This window comes from Cryptotermes secundus, unplaced genomic scaffold (assembly GCF_002891405.2).
Source record: "Cryptotermes secundus unplaced genomic scaffold, Csec_1.0 scaffold4059, whole genome shotgun sequence".
Taxonomy (NCBI): domain Eukaryota; kingdom Metazoa; phylum Arthropoda; class Insecta; order Blattodea; family Kalotermitidae; genus Cryptotermes; species Cryptotermes secundus.
Genome location: NW_019723387.1, coordinates 14,432 through 35,379, shown reverse-complemented (window position 1 = coordinate 35,379; position 20,948 = coordinate 14,432). Strand labels below are relative to the sequence as shown.

The 20,948-nt window shown below is 40.3% G+C and overlaps 1 protein-coding gene across 1 annotated transcript in view; it reads right to left on the bottom strand.

The window, feature by feature from the left end:
* LOC111861898 (potassium channel subfamily K member 18) overlaps positions 1 to 14,054 on the bottom strand; it is a 74,546-nt gene extending 60,492 nt beyond the window's left edge. Inside the window, exon 1 of the mRNA XM_023846842.2 lies at positions 12,726 to 14,054. Within this exon, the coding sequence (XP_023702610.1) occupies positions 12,726 to 13,422 (697 nt within the window). The 5' untranslated portion in view covers positions 13,423 to 14,054. The remainder of the gene's footprint in view (positions 1 to 12,725) is intronic.
* Between the last annotated feature and the right edge of the window lie 6,894 nt (positions 14,055 to 20,948).

Below are 20,948 nucleotides of genomic sequence, written 5' to 3'. Positions count from 1 at the left end.
AATCGTAACACAAGCAGGATTAATAAACAACATTTAAAAGATTGTCACGATTGTATTGTGACATGATGCCCTAAAGCCAGAATAATGAAATCAGAATAGACGTTCATTACTTGGTAACGACTCTGTAAACATATCCTACGGTAACGAATATGCAAGCAACAATCTAATAACTTCCGTTGCTATGCAACAGCGCTGTAAACACGCCTTCCCAACAGTGAAGAGGCTGTTTTCTGTGTGGTCCCTGCAAAATTGGCAAGATTGGAATTAGGCCGTGCATAGAAGACTTCGTGTGTAATTTGAAGTAACAATGACACTCATAAATCCGTTGCCAGAATACGACTAGTGAAGACTGGGAACCCTTTCCGTGTGTAACGGTGAACTAGAGTATGATGTATGTGGGGATGGCGATTGTGCTGTATTGCCTGTAGCCCCGAGCTGTGTGCTTAAGATATCAATAAATATGTTCCGATACAGAACCCGTCTATGAGTCACCCTATATGTGACAGTACATGAATGCAAACGTTGGTCACTTAGTTATTGACCAAAGTTGTTTTATTTTTACACGACGTTTCTGAGCCTGGATTCTGTCTCCGTCTTCAGGCAAAAGCCTACTCATTTGGGCCACATCGATAGAGCTAGTCCATAACTGGACCAGAATTAATAAACTGAACTTACTGAGAGAACTCTTTGTGTGTAGGATTTGAGGTTCCTACAGCAGTCGTTATGAAGACATGTTCCTCCGCAACGCTGGCTAACTATAAAGGGACCGGAAGTCATATCTTAGACGACAGAACTCTTCCGTATGTATGGCGCGCACAGCGGAGTTTTCTGTAACTGAAAGCAGCATATCGTCCATTGAATTGATGATTAGAAACAATTAATTGGAAATGACATGGAAAGGAGCTATAGTGTCCAGATTCGAGGTTTTATTTATGAAATTTCCTGTAGGAAATGAGGATCGTCAAAGTCTGCATCATGAAAGTAACAGTCGAGATTCGAACTAGGTATATCCCGAATATGTTACAAGCGTTACCGCTTCAGTCAGTTTGTTATTTTCAGTAAGATAACTGCAATTGAGAGTCTATGTTATTATGAACTGATGAGGTATAAGCCATGGCTCGATGAAGGATACTCAAAATTGCTAGACTAAAGAAAACAAGGATCCAAGCGAAATAAATGGGGATAATTTGAACAATATAATACGTGAAACCAGCAGGAATTTCAGGAATAAAAAGAGAGAATATCTGAAAGACAAAATTGATGAGCTTGCAGTGAACAGTAAGAACAAGAACATTATAGACCTGTATAGAGGAATAAATGACTTTAAGAGGGGTTACCAGCCTAGCAGTAACTTAGTGAAGGATGAGAATGGTGATCTGTTTGCAGATTCCCAAAATATTTTAAATAGGTGGAAGAACTACTTCTCTAATTATTGAATGTACATAGGGTCAGTGATGTTAGGCTGATAAAATGCATACAGCTGCTGGGTGATAATTTAGATGCCATAAAGAAAAAACAAAAACTTGAATTGACGCTAGTAAGGAGGTTAATCCAGAAGAAAATACAAAGAAAACTAAGTATAAGTAGCTGTTTCGTGACCAGAATGCAGGGCAAAATTATGACGCAAAGATAGGCAACAGATGTTTTGAAATTGTGACTCAGTTCAGATATTTTGGAAAGACCATAACAGATCAAAACTTGATTCAGGAGGAAATTAAGAAGAGATCGAATCTGGCTACCATTCAATCTATAATCTTTTGTCCTCTCGTTTGCTGTTTAAAAACAAAAGTATTAAAATATACAAAACTATAATTTTGCCTGTGGTTCTGTATGGGTGTGGAATTTGGTCTCTGATATTAAAGGAGGAACATAGACTGAGGGTTTTTGAGAACAGGGTGTTGAAAGTTTTTGGAGTTTGTCCATCGTCCGGTATTCTAGAAACTAGGAAACACAACGTCCCGGAAACTGATCTGCATCCGTCCTCAGTTGAGGGGGTAACCTCAATCACTAGAAGAGACATTTAGAATCTACAGGTTTTACGTATTATTTGAGGTTGAGACAGCTGTGGTTCTTCTGGAATATAACGCCGTATAGTTGAGTGGAACCTTTCGGAGAACTTACATCTTCAGGTTCGAAGAATAAACTAAGAAAGAAATCAGGACGCAGAAAGCAGCCAGACGCCTACCGTCTGTAGGCTTTCACCGGACTACTCGGCACTATATACCAAAAGCTACAAAAGGGGATTTATTTTCCTAAACAGCAGTTGGTGTTTGTAATACAGACGAAATATTTTCTGTGACATAGGAACTAACTACCACCGAGGAGTTGATCCTTCTTAAGATGCTTATACATATTTGTTCAGTCACTCAAGAATTGCCAGAATCTTATGGAACCCGAAAGTTTACTAACGCCTTCACAACAACCATTCACTAGTCCCTATCCTGAGCTAGATTAATCCTGCACATACTCTCCATCTTGTTTGCTTTAAATATATTTATTATTAGTTTCCCCTACTTGGCCTAGATATTCATATTGGTCTCCTTCCTTCAGAACTTCCCAAAAAACTTTTATACAAATTTCTCCCACGCATGCTATAAGTCCTGCTCATCTCATTCTCCTTCATTTCCTCATTGACAGGAAGGATAAATTCGGAAGCTTCTCATCACGTAACTTCCTAAGTCTCAAGTAAAAATATTCTCCTCTGCACAACTTCAGCCTCTGTTTTTCGTTAAAATATGACAGAGCAAGATTTACTCCCACAATAAAGCAGAGACAAAACGACAGTTGCATATTTTAATGTTTGTGTTTTGGAGTGCGACGCCAGAGGCAAATACTTTTATACTGAATAGTAACAAGGATTCCCTGAATATTATTCTCTTCTAACAAATTCATGAATATAATTTTGATGAAGGAATTTATTTTTAAATATTTTTAACGAAACGTTAACTAGTCAATGTTGTTTTCCTGTAAACTAGCAAAGCTGTCCGTACTGAAGTGCAGAAGTTATTGGTCCATTAGCGTAGATTTAGGCTGCAGGACGTCACCGGCCCAATGACGAAACAGTTTAGCTATTTGCCGATAGATGTAAGTCTATGCGGATATTTTACATTCACTTTTAGATATTAATTCTGAAAGAGTTCATTCGATTTATGTTGGTATTTTTCGGTATCCAACGCCTAGCCCTGTGTCAGTTCTCTGATTTGACTGTATGAAATCTAGCAGAGCGAGAAATTCGGGACAACGCACCGAGTCGTCGACCTGGTACGTTGGTTTTGCTTGGAAATTGTTCAGTGTCTGAACAGTGCTCACTTGCCTGGGTATTGAAGGAAATAATTTGTTGCAATTTAAGATACTGAAGCCTGAAAATAGAGCGAGATAAAAAAGGTAAAATTGTCTCTGTACTTAACTAATTAAGCAATAGATACATGTTTCCTTGACCTCGGTACTAGCTGGAGGTGAGTGGTCGGCTTCACACTCCTGCCGCTTTACCCCCAAAGAAAGAGCCTCCGGTACCTATTTGATAAGAGGCTGGGTGGACCTGAGAGCCGGTGTGGATGAGGCGGAGAAGAAAAATTCTTGACCCTACCGGGACTCGAACTCCGACCTCTTCATCGTCCAGCCCGTAGCCAGTCGCTATACCGACTGCACTGTCTCAGGTTCTGATAATAGAGCGAGAAGCAGAGAAAATAGAAACTGAAGGAGCGAATAATGAGAAACACTATANGGGACTCGAACTCCGACCTCTTCATCGTCCAGCCCGTAGCCAGTCGGTATACCGACTGCACTGTCTCGGGTTCTGATAATAGAGCGAGAAGCAGAGGAAAATAGAAACTGAAGGAGCGAATAATGAGAAACACTATGTAGGATTTGAAGTTCTTACCAGCGGTGATTATGACGAGCTCTATCTTCTGGGATACAAAGCCGTGTAAAGTAAGTAAAGCCATCCCTGTAACAGGCCGTGAAGGCCCATAGGCTTGTGAGACGTCGTGGGACCCACATCGTCTAGACAATCGGCTCAAAAATGGCGGTAAGATTGTCAGCCTTACGCGCCGGCCACGCCCAGGAAAATTATTTATTTAATTCCTGGCTGAGTGAACCCCAGGACCATAGTGCAGCCGGAAGGATTAGGTCAACTGAAAAAAATCCAATGACCTCATCGGTATTTAAACCCGCGACCTTCCTACTTGTAGCATAGTGCCTTAACCACTACGCTACCGCGTGCGTACAAAGCCGTGCAGTCCGATAAAAGTTAACGGACGTTTCGGAGGTACATGCCGCCCCCATCTTTAGTGTCAACTCATATGCTAGCAAGAAACTAACGTGGAACAGATAACAAGTATAGATGATTTTTTTACAGCCCTCGTCTTTAAGGTGAACGTAAGAAATTAGGAGAAGTATGGAAGGAAAAGCGGGGTAGTGGTTGCAGTTGTATTGTGGCAGAGAGAGAGAGACTCACTGTAACTAATTATAAACACCATTCAGTCCTTATTGCAAGTGGATTCAACCAAATCCACTGCGGATCCTGCTGAGAGACACGGACAGTACCGAAGCATAACTCTCGATAGAGAGGAGGATGCATCTGCTCTCATTTATTGGGATTCTAAATTAGTGATCGGTGTTCTGCCCATTGCGGAACGAATTTCATCATTCGGCTGCGGACAACGGCCACTGCGTTCTGTGCGGAAGATGAGATATTGATATGTACATTGCCAGTTCTAGCTGCCGTACATTAAAATTAAATTCCGCTTGAAATTCTTTCAAATCACATTGATCCTAGAGTCATTAATAAAAAACGCTATCATATATTAAACGTAAAAATTCACTAATCTTTCTTCAGTTGTTTTGCTGTCGTTACACACGTTAGCAATTCGTTACTAGTGGAAGCAGCGAGAGGTTTGTGGTCAGAGCAGAGCAGTCCAGGGTGGCGCCAATGTTCTCTTCCAGGGGCCGTGGCGCCACCCTGACACGTATTTTAAAGACACGAGGTTCATTTAGAAGTAAATCGTAAAGTTGTCCCTGTACCTAAATAACTGAACAGTATGCCATGAAGGCGTATGGGGAAGTTGTACTCGTAGAGCTCCGGCTGCTTTACCCACTGGGAAAGACACCTCGTTAACCATTTAATAAGAGACTGGGCGGACCCCAGAACCAGTCTGGAGACTATATTTGAGAACAATATTTTCCTTACCGGAAAACGAACACTGACTGTCAAGCTGATAACCCATTGACTCCTACATGAAGTTATTATTATACCGGCTCTGGCCTGCTACATGCTGGCCCATCTCCACAGACCCTTCGCCTCTCCTGTCTATTGATTTCGAATGTGGTCTACTTTCCATCTCTTCCTGTTCTTATTTAGCTGGGTGTTTTCGTCTGGTGGCTCAGTCTGCAGCCACCTGCTCACGCTAGTTTCTAGCTAGTGGATTTTCCTTCTTTCTTCTACCCTTAAGATGGAGGCGATACAATATCTACACGGCGCCACATCCCAGAAGACGGCATTCTATTATGCGTTGTTTAGTTCAGATCTTTACAGTGGATGCATCGGCTTCTGTAAGCATTTCGCGAGCTATCTGTAGCCCAGCTCTGCAATACAAAGTTTGCAGCAGTCATTTAGTAACGAGGCCTGCTTCATATCTCGATTTATACCGCTTTCTTTTAACCTGGTCCTGCGTACTGGACCGCCATGTTATTTTTTATTTTAGGAATAGACATCTGAGGTAAAGATAAAATTATCCCTGAGCTTAATTATGACACCATGAAAATGTAAGGGGGGCGTGAAGGTATAAATCCGAATATTATTTTCTTCGGCAATAGACGGAGGTGAGCTTTAAACCTGAAAAAAAAGGCGAAACTTCTTGTTGGATACGGAGGTCGGTGAGTTATCAGAATCGGTCTGGTATTCTGTACAAGAAAAATGACTACATATCCGCCGAGAATCGAACCATGATTCTTCGGTTGTCGACTCCGTAGTCATTGCGCCGACAGAACTCTCAATTTCTTTTCAATTTTTATCTTAACATGAACGTATCTGAGTTCCCAGGACGTTTTAAGTTATTGTGTTTAGGTTCTTTGACTTTTTTTTATTTACAATTTCCCTTTGAAATTTCAACATGCTTTATGATGTTGGGTTCACACTCAAATACGGCACTGAGTTCCGGTACCCGGTAAATATGCAAATGTTTGAGATTGTGTAAACGAGAATTCTTTTTTATGCATTGCGGTAAACATTTATGGACGAACACGGTGAAACAGATGGTGGAGAAAATTAGCTATGAAAACGAACTACAAAGCATAGTGAGCAAAGAGATGAAAAAGGAGTGGGGGAAGGTACGGAAATAATGGTAATAAAGGCGACGTAACAGTGAATAGAATAACAAACAATACAATAATTCTGCTGGCCGTGATGACGGTAATGTTTCTTTTCTATCCTTCCCATATATTTTTTCTCCTACTTCTCACGTTCCCAAACACACACACACACACACACACAGAAAAATAAGCCTTTAAAATAGAAACTTCCATCACGAGCGTAAAAGGAACCCAGTGATATAGTAGTGCAAGAAAGAAGCCGCCATTACATACTTCTCTCAGAGGCAAAGAGTGACACCCGTTGTGGCATGTGACAGTCTGACNTTGATTCAGGAGGAAATTAAGAAGAGATCGAATCTGGCTACCAGTCAATCTATAATCTTTTGTCCTCTCGTTTGCTGTTTAAAAACAAAAGTATTAAAATATACAAAACTATAATTTTGCCTGTGGTTCTGTATGGGTGTGGAATTTGGTCTCTGATATTAAAGGAGGAACATAGACTGAGGGTTTTTGAGAACAGGGTGTTGAAAGTTTTTGGAGTTTGTCCATCGTCCGGTATTCTAGAAACTAGGAAACACAACGTCCCGGAAACTGATCTGCATCCGTCCTCAGTTGAGGGGGTAACCTCAATCACTAGAAGAGACATTTAGAATCTACAGGTTTTACGTATTATTTGAGGTTGAGACAGCTGTGGTTCTTCTGGAATATAACGCCGTATAGTTGAGTGGAACCTTTCGGAGAACTTACATCTTCAGGTTCGAAGAATAAACTAAGAAAGAAATCAGGACGCAGAAAGCAGCCAGACGCCTACCGTCTGTAGGCTTTCACCGGACTACTCGGCACTATATACCAAAAGCTACAAAAGGGGATTTATTTTCCTAAACAGCAGTTGGTGTTTGTAATACAGACGAAATATTTTCTGTGACATAGGAACTAACTACCACCGAGGAGTTGATCCTTCTTAAGATGCTTATACATATTTGTTCAGTCACTCAAGAATTGCCAGAATCTTATGGAACCCGAAAGTTTACTAACGCCTTCACAACAACCATTCACTAGTCCCTATCCTGAGCTAGATTAATCCTGCACATACTCTCCATCTTGTTTGCTTTAAATATATTTATTATTAGTTTCCCCTACTTGGCCTAGATATTCATATTGGTCTCCTTCCTTCAGAACTTCCCAAAAAACTTTTATACAAATTTCTCCCACGCATGCTATAAGTCCTGCTCATCTCATTCTCCTTCATTTCCTCATTGACAGGAAGGATAAATTCGGAAGCTTCTCATCACGTAACTTCCTAAGTCTCAAGTAAAAATATTCTCCTCTGCACAACTTCAGCCTCTGTTTTTCGTTAAAATATGACAGAGCAAGATTTACTCCCACAATAAAGCAGAGACAAAACGACAGTTGCATATTTTAATGTTTGTGTTTTGGAGTGCGACGCCAGAGGCAAATACTTTTATACTGAATAGTAACAAGGATTCCCTGAATATTATTCTCTTCTAACAAATTCATGAATATAATTTTGATGAAGGAATTTATTTTTAAATATTTTTAACGAAACTTTAACAAGTCAACGTTGTTTTCCTGTAAACTAGCAAAGCTGTCCGTATTGAAGTGCAGAAGTTATTAGTCCATTAGCGTAGATTTAGGCTGCAGGACGTCACCGGCCCAATGACGAAACAGTTTAGCTATTTGCCGATAGATGTAAGTCTATGCGGATATTTTACATTCACTTTTAGATATTAATTCTGAAAGAGTTCATTCGATTTATGTTGGTATTTTTCGGTATCCAACGCCTAGCCCTGTGTCAGTTCTCTGATTTGACTGTATGAAATCTAGCAGAGCGAGAAATTCGGGACAACGCACCGAGTCGTCGACCTGGTACGTTGGTTTTGCTTGGAAATTGTTCAGTGTCTGAACAGTGCTCACTTGCCTGGGTATTGAAGGAAATAATTTGTTGCAATTTAAGATACTGAAGCCTGAAAATAGAGCGAGATAAAAAAGGTAAAATTTTCTCTCTACTTAACTAATTAAGCAATAGATACATGTTTCCTTGACCTCGGCACTAGCTGGAGGTGAGTGGTCAGCTTCACACTCCTGCCGCTTTACCCCCAAAGAAAGAGCCTCCGGTACCTATTTGATAAGAGGCTGGGTGGACCTGAGAGCCGGTGTGGATGAGGCGGAGAAGAAAAATTCTTGACCCTACCGGGACTCGAACTCCGACCTCTTCATCGTCCAGCCCGTAGCCAGTCGGTATACCGACTGCACTGTCTCGGGTTCTGATAATAGAGCGAGAAGCAGAGGAAAATAGAAACTGAAGGAGCGAATAATGAGAAACACTATGTAGGATTTGAAGTTCTTACCAGCGGTGATTATGACGAGCTCTATCTTCTGGGATACAAAGCCGTGTAAAGTAAGTAAAGCCATCCCTGTAACAGGCCGTGAAGGCCCATAGGCTTGTGAGACGTCGTGGGACCCACATCGTCTAGACAATCGGCTCAAAAATGGCGGTAAGATTGTCAGCCTTACGCGCCGGCCACGCCCAGGAAAATTATTTATTTAATTCCTGGCTGAGTGAACCCCAGGACCATAGTGCAGCCGGAAGGATTAGGTCAACTGAAAAAAATCCAATGACCTCATCGGTATTTAAACCCGCGACCTTCCTACTTGTAGCATAGTGCCTTAACCACTACGCTACCGCGTGCGTACAAAGCCGTGCAGTCCGATAAAAGTTAACGGACGTTTCGGAGGTACATGCCGCCCCCATCTTTAGTGTCAACTCATATGCTAGCAAGAAACTAACGTGGAACAGATAACAAGTATAGATGATTTTTTTACAGCCCTCGTCTTTAAGGTGAACGTAAGAAATTAGGAGAAGTATGGAAGGAAAAGCGGGGTAGTGGTTGCAGTTGTATTGTGGCAGAGAGAGAGAGACTAACTGTAACTAATTATAAACACCATTCAGTCCTTATTGCAAGTGGATTCAACCAAATCCACTGCGGATCCTGCTGAGAGACACGGACAGTACCGAAGCATAACTCTCGATAGAGAGGAGGATGCATCTGCTCTCATTTATTGGGATTCTAAATTAGTGATCGGTGTTCTGCCCATTGCGGAACGAATTTCATCATTCGGCTGCGGACAACGGCCACTGCGTTCTGTGCGGAAGATGAGATATTGATATGTACATTGCCAGTTCTAGCTGCCGTACATTAAAATTAAATTCCGCTTGAAATTCTTTCAAATCACATTGATCCTAGAGTCATTAATAAAAAACGCTATCATATATTAAACGTAAAAATTCACTAATCTTTCTTCAGTTGTTTTGCTGTCGTTACACACGTTAGCAATTCGTTACTAGTGGAAGCAGCGAGAGGTTTGTGGTCAGAGCAGAGCAGTCCAGGGTGGCGCCAATGTTCTCTTCCAGGGGCCGTGGCGCCACCCTGACACGTATTTTAAAGACACGAGGTTCATTTAGAAGTAAATCGTAAAGTTGTCCCTGTACCTAAATAACTGAACAGTATGCCATGAAGGCGTATGGGGAAGTTGTACTCGTAGAGCTCCGGCTGCTTTACCCACTGGGAAAGACACCTCGTTAACCATTTAATAAGAGACTGGGTGGACCCCAGAACCAGTCTGGAGACTATATTTGAGAACAATATTTTCCTTACCGGAAAACGAACACTGACTGTCAAGCTGATAACCCATTGACTCCTACATGAAGTTATTATTATACCGGCTCTGGCCTGCTACATGCTGGCCCATCTCCACAGACCCTTCGCCTCTCCTGTCTATTGATTTCGAATGTGGTCTACTTTCCATCTCTTCCTGTTCTTATTTAGCTGGGTGTTTTCGTCTGGTGGCTCAGTCTGCAGCCACCTGCTCACGCTAGTTTCTAGCTAGTGGATTTTCCTTCTTTCTTCTACCCTTAAGATGGAGGCGATACAATATCTACACGGCGCCACATCCCAGAAGACGGCATTCTATTATGCGTTGTTTAGTTCAGATCTTTACAGTGGATGCATCGGCTTCTGTAAGCATTTCGCGAGCTATCTGTAGCCCAGCTCTGCAATACAAAGTTTGCAGCAGTCATTTAGTAACGAGGCCTGCTTCATATCTCGATTTATACCGCTTTCTTTTAACCTGGTCCTGCGTACTGGACCGCCATGTTATTTTTTATTTTAGGAATAGACATCTGAGGTAAAGATAAAATTATCCCTGAGCTTAATTATGACACCATGAAAATGTAAGGGGGGCGTGAAGGTATAAATCCGAATATTATTTTCTTCGGCAATAGACGGAGGTGAGCTTTAAACCTGAAAAAAAAGGCGAAACTTCTTGTTGGATACGGAGGTCGGTGAGTTATCAGAATCGGTCTGGTATTCTGTACAAGAAAAATGACTACATATCCGCCGAGAATCGAACCATGATTCTTCGGTTGTCGACTCCGTAGTCATTGCGCCGACAGAACTCTCCATTTCTTTTCAATTTTTATCTTAACATGAACGTATCTGAGTTCCCAGGACGTTTTAAGTTATTGTGTTTAGGTTCTTTGACTTTTTTTTATTTACAATTTCCCTTTGAAATTTCAACATGCTTTATGATGTTGGGTTCACACTCAAATACGGCACTGAGTTCCGGTACCCGGTAAATATGCAAATGTTTGAGATTGTGTAAACGAGAATTCTTTTTTATGCATTGCGGTAAACATTTATGGACGAACACGGTGAAACAGATGGTGGAGAAAATTAGCTATGAAAACGAACTACAAAGCATAGTGAGCAAAGAGATGAAAAAGGAGTGGGGGAAGGTACGGAAATAATGGTAATAAAGGCGACGTAACAGTGAATAGAATAACAAACAATACAATAATTCTGCTGGCCGTGATGACGGTAATGTTTCTTTTCTATCCTTCCCATATATTTTTTCTCCTACTTCTCACGTTCCCAAACACACACACACACACACACAGAAAAATAAGCCTTTAAAATAGAAACTTCCATCACGAGCGTAAAAGGAACCCAGTGATATAGTAGTGCAAGAAAGAAGCCGCCATTACATACTTCTCTCAGAGGCAAAGAGTGACACCCGTTGTGGCATGTGACAGTCTGACCAATGGGCATATGTTGTGGTTGTGTTTGCACTGAATTCATTGCTACAGTCAGCTACTGGTATAAATCTCTGTAACACTGCAAATACCCTCAATCATCCCTTTCTTTTGTCCTATTTAAATTCATGTGCAGCTAAAGGTAAATACGTCCCTGAACTTATGTAAATATTTTAAACACTGATTGCACAGTTATGCGGACCAACACATGGAAGAAATCTTCATTGGTTGCATCCTGTTGTGTGTTTCAGATATATATACGTGTATATATATATCATGTTTCGATGCAAGACCATCACCAGGCAGTTATACACAGGAATACGTACAGTGATTGAAAAACCGATATGGACACTTATCAGTGCAACGCGTCGTGTTATATACTGATATACATCTTTTGCCTCAAGTTGATGTTACAATTAAAGTAGCAAAACATAAATAAGATAAAAGATAAATATAAAGGTATATCATATATCAAAATTTTATAATGTGTTGAATATATTATTGAAAATATAAAAGTATATTAAAAATGTTTAAAAAATATTAAAGGTTTTCCGATTGTAGATTAAGAATTTGTATGCCAACTTAAATAGGTTTCACTGCTACAGTGTAGAAGAATTGGGTATATATGTTGTTGTAGGTCTTTGTCTTTGGGATTTACAACCGGGTTTACTATGTAGAAAGCTTCTACAACAAAGACTAGTGCAGACAACACCACACGTTGCTAGAGGGAACAACACACAAGCAAGAGGCATATTGCAGACGTAGCAAAACAACGGGCCAATGAACTGGAAATGAAGTTGCTGAAACAAACTTTCTGAATAAACACATAACTCTAAACAAGTGAACGATGTCCCTTATGAGGTGGAATGGAATCTTACGAATAATTTTAATAGAAAATTTAATGGATTTTAAGTAATTATTTATCTTACTTTTAAGTGGACTGCAACGTGCGATTTTAGCGCATTTCAGAACAGCGTAAGAGTTGGACGCATTAAGACACCTGAAGATGGCCATCTATGGCCGAAACATGTTGTATTAAGTGTTAAGTGGTGAATAAATAATTATTGCATTATAGACGGACTGTGGATATATAGACGTTTGGTTAAATTTGCAACAGGATGCTGAAAAACAGAAGTACTAATGTCAAACACTTGTAAACATTTTCATACCACGTGAAGAAAGAAGTAGCTCCAGAGATATTGTGGTCCGGAACAAAATACGGACAGTACATAACCTCTAAACTTTATAAATCAAATAATTGTTATTAAATACTGTTAGAAATCTTTACACTTGGGTTACTCACCTATTGTTGTGAGTACTGTCAGAGAATAGAGAAACGCCCTGGCGAAATTCCATTCGTAAGGCGACGATGTTGACCGCCTTTCCTGCATCTGCTGATCCCTTCCGCTACCAGAAGATGCCGCCCCTCGCTGCTGTATCGCCATTTCCTCGGCCAGCCTCTGCACGAGCTGATCTTGAAATCTTGATATCTCTTGTGCAGCCAATCGAGTCCAATTATCCCGATACAGAATATTTAATGATACTGTGATATCCCAGATATTTTCAACCGTCCTCGCACGTGACTCATCAGCCACACGCTTCAACCACGATGACGTCGATACAGCAGGATCTTGTGACGAGTTTTGACCTTGAGGTCTCCTCTGAGTATCGACATTTGAAGTCACTGCGGTTAATGAGGTTGAGGGTCTGTGATAATTCCCGTTAGTACTACCACTTCCACCGCCTTCTATAGCTAGAAACACAAAGGATCCCAGCAAAGTATATCCCACTAACAAAGCACATATTCCTAAATTACTGAACACACCCTGGGCACAACCACTATCGTTCTTTCGAAAACACAGACAACGGCCACTGGGACGCGGGTTTTGATTCAACTGTTCATTTCTCTTGAGAGACGCAGTCTTGTTATTATTCTTCTGCGGGTGAGACTGTTGTTGGTATGGTTCATAACGGTAATGCCTTCCTGCTGACTTCTCCATAGTCCAGAAGTAGCAGTTTCCTTCTGTTAAAAATGTTACTAATATTCCAGAACAAGATAACAGCACGTTGATTGCGATACGAAACTTATGTGGATAAAAATACCACAGAGAATAAAATAATACACGAACATGTTAATGTATATATATAAACATCGAGCCATAAGAACGAAATATTTACATATAATTCCCGTTGCTAGTTTCAACAACTTTAATGTACTAGCTGTATTAACACGTTATGTCTGATTTATATTTTATATTTATAAGTTACTTTTCGTAAAACATTACATTACATGTAATAAATCATCTCTGTTTGGGAGATCAGACAATAAACAGTTTCTGAACAGAATTTCGCTTTCTACTGGTCATGACACTGACCTCAGTCAGAAGAATGCACTTGGTAACACTGTGATGACATTCATCTAAGAAATTGTGAGCAAAAATTAAAAATGGAACGAGACATGTTCAACCAAAATCTTCCGCTTCTGCCATTTCAATGATGTTCAGAGTTTAAAGGGCACGTGTTCAGTCTTCACTCCTACCTTTCATTCTTCCTTTCCCCTTCTTCTCTTATCCAAATGAAGGAAAATCTTGAGCAAATTGAGCAACAAACTTTGATTGGCGATGGCTTCAGAGTCACCTGCAACAGAGACAAAGGGGGACATGATTAAGACAAGCAGGTGATTCAGAGCCGGTGCTTTGTGTTTCTCACAGCACAAGAAAATTTGTATCTTGTCTCTTTACTAAGAAACCACAACACATTGTTATGACTTCCTCTGTTTTGTGGGTCTGTTATTTTTCTGTCATAAACTTACCGTATTTTTTTATTGCTAGTGGGGTGGGACTAAGTCCCTTGTACTGCGGCAACTTCTGGCCTATTGTACCAGCCCCAGATGATAGGTGAGGGTAATTGTGGAGCAATTGTTAAAATGAAGATTGGCAGGGGAAACCGAAGTACTCGGAGAAAACCTGACTGAGAGCCACTTTGTCCACCACAAATCCAAGTTGACCAGACCCGGGATCGAACCCGGGCCGACGCGATGGGATGAACTTACCCTAACAAGGGCTATGAAAAGGGAGAAAACTGCAAAATCTAAGCAAGGATAATCAAGTGTCTGTGAAGTATTGATGAAAGGACAAGACTAGTTTGATGTAATAAAATTTGGGATTCAAAATTTTGTTCATGTAGTTAGAAGGGAAATGTCGACAACAGTTTGGTGACGTTAAAGAAATTAATAAACATACCAACTTCATTACCGAGAGCCCCGTCATCATTTTGTTAAGGTGAGAAAAGGTATGTCTTCCAGGATGTAAAGGAGTGTAATTCATGGAAAGTCAATCAACGTTTCGGAGAAATATGTCGATTCAGTCTTCATGTTTTAAAAGTAAACCAAAGAAGAAACCACCATGAAGTAGCCAACAAGAGGATTATCTTGATTTCTCCCAGACTACACGGTGTTATATCCCATAGTCACCGCTGTGAGGATCTCAAATCCATCCTTAATCCGTGTTTATCTTTAAAACGAAAAAGGGAAACAGTAAATAAACTATTTTCTGTTTTATTTCTCAACTTAACTTAAAGCTGTCATGAGATACTTTTGCGGCATACTGTAGATCCATTCAACCGCCCCTGCAGTAGCGTGTAACAAGTCAGAAGTCATTATCCACAATTTCTTGTCGCGTATCAGCAACTATGATAACAAAGAAGGGACAATTAAGTATGCTAAATCTGCTGGCTTAGAAGAGAGTCTTTTGAATTTCATCGTGTCAAACCTAATTTCGTTTAACCAAACAATGAACGTGAGATATTCCACGTTAGAAAACTTCCTCCAGCGAACCCCAGATTCCCTTACAGCCAGTCAGCATACAACACTGAACTAGCAGTGTATCCTCACACCACGTGATTGCATTCTCTGGAGGTGTCGCCTATCCAGAGGGGCGGTTAAGTCCCGGAGTCATATCCACAGAGAGGGGAGGGGGAATGATCAAATGTTACTTGGAAAGGTTATAGGGGTGGGGGTGTGTGCAGAAGGGTAGAGCCTTCTCTTTATTAGTCTCCGAAATTAAACTCGTGAATGAAGCAAGTTTAGTTCCACCAACTTTCTCTGTGGACGGAGGTACAGAGGCATATACAAAAAGGGAGCATCTCTTTTAATCACCCCATATCGCACGTGCTGAAATTCTTATCATTTCTAGTCTCCACCCCTGTTTCTCTTACGCATTCCTCTTTCTTCGCACACCTCATTATGGACAAGATAAATTTAAGAGAATATGAGGAGATTAACTGAGGACCCAGCACTCCTTTCTTATTAGACAGAGAAGTAAATTATTTGGCTGAATATAAAGATCACTATTGTCTTCTGAGATGGACGCCGTGTAGACTGGTAATCTTTAACAACTTTTATGAGAAATACTTTGCCTCCAACCTCACAGTATGAAGACATGCCTATTTAATTATAGAATATAAATGAACACAGCTCAGTGTGATTCAGTTTGCAGATATAATGAATTACATTCGACAGCGTTAACAATTATTCTTATTCTTATAATCGACCTTACTAGTGTGACAGACCAGAATGAATAGAGTTACATGTCTATTTATTTATTTCTTGTTTATTTTAATACACTGTAAGTGTATTTCACTATACAGTGTTAAATTGTAACACTGATGAATAATGAATTTGTCAAGATTTTGAAGGAAACGACTGCCAACTAATGGAGGTACCATACCGGTCTTTGCCTGAGGGACTGAGTAAAACCATGAATAACAGCCGTTGTACTGAATGAGCTTCGAACCGAACGCAAGTCTATACCAGCCTTCTCGCGGAGAAAAATACGTACTTATATACAGGTAAAGTTGTCCCTGTGCTTAACTAATTAAGCACTACACTTTGAAGACGTATGAGGGAATGGATGTATAGATCCACACATTTTTGAACTCGACACTAGCTGGAGGTGAGTGACCAGAAACGTAAAAATAACCCTGTAAGAGGCCGTCCAGAACCATAGGGCTGTGAGACGTCGAGGCTCCCATATTTTCTAGACAATCGGCTCACAGATGGCAATAAAGTTGTCAGTCTTACGCGCCGGTCACCCTTTGCCCTTAGGAAGATTCCTGGTACTCATTACTGTTAGATGCTGAGTACATCCCAGGGCCACTGTGCGGCTGGAGGGATTAGGTCAATTGAAAAATCCAATGACCTTATCGGGAATCGAACCCGCGACCTTCCGTGTTGTAGAATGGTACCTCAACCAAATATGCTACAGCGTTCCCCTTGAAATATTAGTAAATATTTTATAAAATTTACATTGTAAAACAGCTTGTAGTCTAGTCTAAAATAAGAGCATAGCTAATGATAACAATTAAGAGATACGAGTAGCAAAGAATAAGTTTATATTGGAAGAGTGGGACCAGTTGAAGAAGAGTGAACATTTTCCTTCTCGCACATGCGCTATCTACAATTTCAGATCTGGAGTTAATTTCCGATACACTTCTCCTTCCACTTCCTGTTCGGGCCTTCCTTGTAATCAAGTGAACTGGTCCTCTTCCAACTGAGTGACTGCTGATACGAGCACATCTGTGACCTGCCTGTGGTCAGTAACGCCATCTGGGACCAGGCTAAGGAAATGAGAAGGAAATTTGAGTGCAAATAAATTTTTTTCAAGAATTTTAAACTCACTGAAGTCCGTCGGAGTAAGGCAGCCGAGAAACATGACTGTAGCCTTGACGAAGGTCAAAGCGGACCCATAATCGAACCGAACATCATACAGTCATGAATAATTCTGAAATGTCAACATTTTTTATATAGTTTTTTTTAATGACGACAATTGAGAGACTATGATGGCACACAACCGACCTGCAGTTCCAGTAGGGTGTACAGCCGTTACTATGCAACGACCTCGAGATAGGAAAGAAAAGAGTACCAGAGCCTTTTCTAAACAACGGCTAGCTAAACACGTTCCCGCGTCAACGGACACTAATACAAAAATATGGCTATTGTTGGAAACCGTGTTTTATTCTGGGTCCGTGCGAATGGCTTATAAGGAGAAAGTTCTGCTTCAATTGTCTATTCCTGTTCATAACTACTACCAAATTTGATTACTAATGAAAATAAGCAACTACAGAATTATAAGAAGATTCTAAGGGGTTCTAACGATGAAGTATATCACACAGAATTACTTGGTTTTGGACGATGGAGAAACATCAAAAAATCCAATAATACTGTATAGAATGAGAAGAGTTTTTGCCATATTATGGTCCTTGTTCTTAAATACTTCAAACTCGGTAGTTGATAAATTTGCGTGATAAATGAATATAAATTCTGAGTCCGTGGATAAAATTATACCTTTAGTATATTTCAGCTCATTGAGCGAGAAACTCGTCTACTTGTTGGTTGTGCCGCTTAATAACAGGGTTACACGCACGCAGGAGCAGCGAAACCGTACGCTTTCTTTCTTCGGAAAGGAAAGAGACAACATTTCGGTTAACCAGTCTCTTGGTGTCAAGTCAGTCTTTGCCTCAGTTTAAAGTAATTATTTGGCTCTCAGAGTTAATAATGGAGAAAACAAAATTTGTTTTCCAGTTGCTAGTCACCGGGAATATTCTAATTTAACTTCACTCTTTTAAAGATAAAACCAAATTTTGGCCAAAGAAGACAGTTCCTCACTCGCTCCTCACCTCTACGCAGTTGTGCCCTAACTTTATACAGAGTTGTTACAAACAAGCTTTACACTACACTTTCAAACATTAAAAATTAGCGAAGAGATATACATAAGTGAAATTTGTATTATTAGTAAGATGTGCTCCCAAAGATTCCTCGAGAGTCCACTTAACTCTAAATTTTTTCGCTAGACGTCATGCATGCTGTTGTGTCAATCAGATGGTCCCGAAATAAGTACTAAATTTGACGTATTCACTTGAAGACGGAGGCAGAGTTCAGTACCCAAACATCGTTTTGAACGAAAACAGAAAAATGGTTAGCGTAAAAAATCAATGATTGGATAAGTTATACAGTTACGTCAGTCTGACAATGAGAAAAAAAGACAGAAACACAATTCTCATAAGAAGTAACGTATTATGCTAAATCGAACACAACCGAAATAAAAAAAACTACAACTCCATCTAGTGTATATTAAGTGGGAAAATTTGTTTTTCTTGTGTTGGCACCATAAAGAATATTTCACCTCTCCAGTGATAATTTCTAGCTTGTTAGTTAACTGGTGACAGGCCTCATAGGTGTAGTTCTTTTTAATAACTTAATATTTTCTTAGCTCTCGCAGATGGTTTGTGCTGTGCTTTGCTTCTATACACCATCTTGGCTCTGGTCCAGGTGTCCGGAATAGGGACTATTTCTGTCGATTAAGCTATAATAAGTAGGTTTTACCTGAACACGGAGACACAACCCAGTCACCGAAACGTTATGTTTTGTAATATAAATATTATGGAGTTTTTAGATAAATACAGGGTGATAGATAATGTCCAAAAACATAATATTTGTACATTTTTAAGTTTGAAATCTCAGAACCTCTTTCAGAACGACTTATCTTTCCTTCCAGAATTCACGGACCGTTCAATACCTAATTTCTTTGACCATCATGTTGATAAACGTAGATTCACTGAAGTATCCGATGCAGTCAGTTTTACGACAGGCTCTGCTGGCCAATCGAAGGATGTAATAGCGTAGAAGAACACGACAAACTTTACTAATCTACTTCCAGACGATGGAGGGTTCGATCAGCCAGCAATCTCATTTCGTCACCAACCCAGAGCACCAGCTGACAGGAGGGGTGGGTCATCTGCTCTACGAGGTCTTGTCTTTGGACAGAGGAGAAGCGCTGCGTTGAATACATATGAACTCAGAGCGTACCCCAAACACGACGAAGAGGCACACCGATGGCACTCCTAGATCCTACGCTATTAACACTGTCCTAGAAGGAGAAACCGTAGGATTTTATTTCGCTGCTCTACTGCCTGTGACAGCATCCTGTTTTCTCTTTTGTAATATTGATATCCACATTTATCAGCCATGGATCTTCGGTAAAATAAAGTTTCAAATCTAATCTCCGCAACTTTAATATCTACAAATTTTATTTTTAAAATATCAATAAATTTATGTGGCAAATTTCTTGATTATAAACTTCTGTAAAGTGATAACGATAAATTTTCTACATAGCGACCAGCGTTTTACACGAACCTGTCCGAATATGGAGCCAGTAGGTCCATCCGAAACGTCGGCACCTAGCTAACCAACTAAATAGCTAAACAAGTAACTAACGTCATGGAGCTGAGACCTTTTGGAGAAGCCGCCATTCGCTCAGCTTCTCATGAATTTCCCGAAATTTTATGGGACCCCAAGGTTCATTATCGTGTCCACAACACCCCACAAGTTGTCTCTATCCTGAGTCAGATAAATCCAATGAATTCCTTACTTTCTTACTCATGGAGCTGAGCCCTTCTGGAGGAGCCGCCAATTCTGCAGATACTCAAGAGTTTCCGAGCATTTTATGGAACCCGAACGTTCATCACCGTGTTCACAAGAGCCCTCCACTGATCCATATCCTGAGCCAGATCTATCCAATCAATACCATCCCACCCTATCTCTCTAAGATCCATTCTAATATTGTCCACTCACCTACGTTTCGGTCTTCCCAGTGGTCTCTTTCCTTCTGGCTTTCCTACCAATATCCTATACGCATTCCTCGTCTCCCCCATTCGTGCTACATGACCTGCCCACCTCATCCTCCTTGACTTGATCATTCTAATTATACTTGGAGAAGAGTACAAGTTATGAAGCTCCTCATTATGTAGTTTTCTCCAACTTCCTGTGACTTTATCTCTCTTTGGGAATCCAATGAATTCCACCCCATCAAATTTCTGCAACATTCATTTTAATATTTTCTTCGAACCAACGTCTAGGTATTCCTAACTGTCTCTTTCCTTCTGGTTTTTCCACCAAAACCACACACGCAGTTCTCTTCTCTTAAATACGTACTACATGTCCTTCCCACCTCATCACCTGCCATAATACACGACGTCAATTCCAAGACAATCCTGATATTGTTATTGTTGTAACAACCTTATTTCAATAGTAAATTGATTCCTCATAAAGTTTTCATCTTCAGTCCGATCAAAGAAATTCTTCGTTGGAATGGAAACCTGAAGCAGTAAGATTGGTCATACACTAGGATCCTACACAGAGCCACTGTGGGTGCACACAGTGTCGAGACTTTTGTGTCGAAGCAATGATAATCCTGAGATGGTTGTAAGGTGGGAAGTGAGAATGTGGACTGCTCTGATCTGCTTTAGGATAGAATCCGAAGGCATACAGTTTTAAGGTTATCCAGTAACTTGTAGTGTGTAACCAGCACACAATATATGTTGTATTACTGACTCGAAGTATTGATTAGGAAATCCTGAACGCGAAAACAAGAGAATAACTATTCATACACCTCGCTGATACACATACCCCGTAATGCTACAGTGATTTTAATGAGAAATTTTAGGATAAACAATATCTTTTAATTTTAAT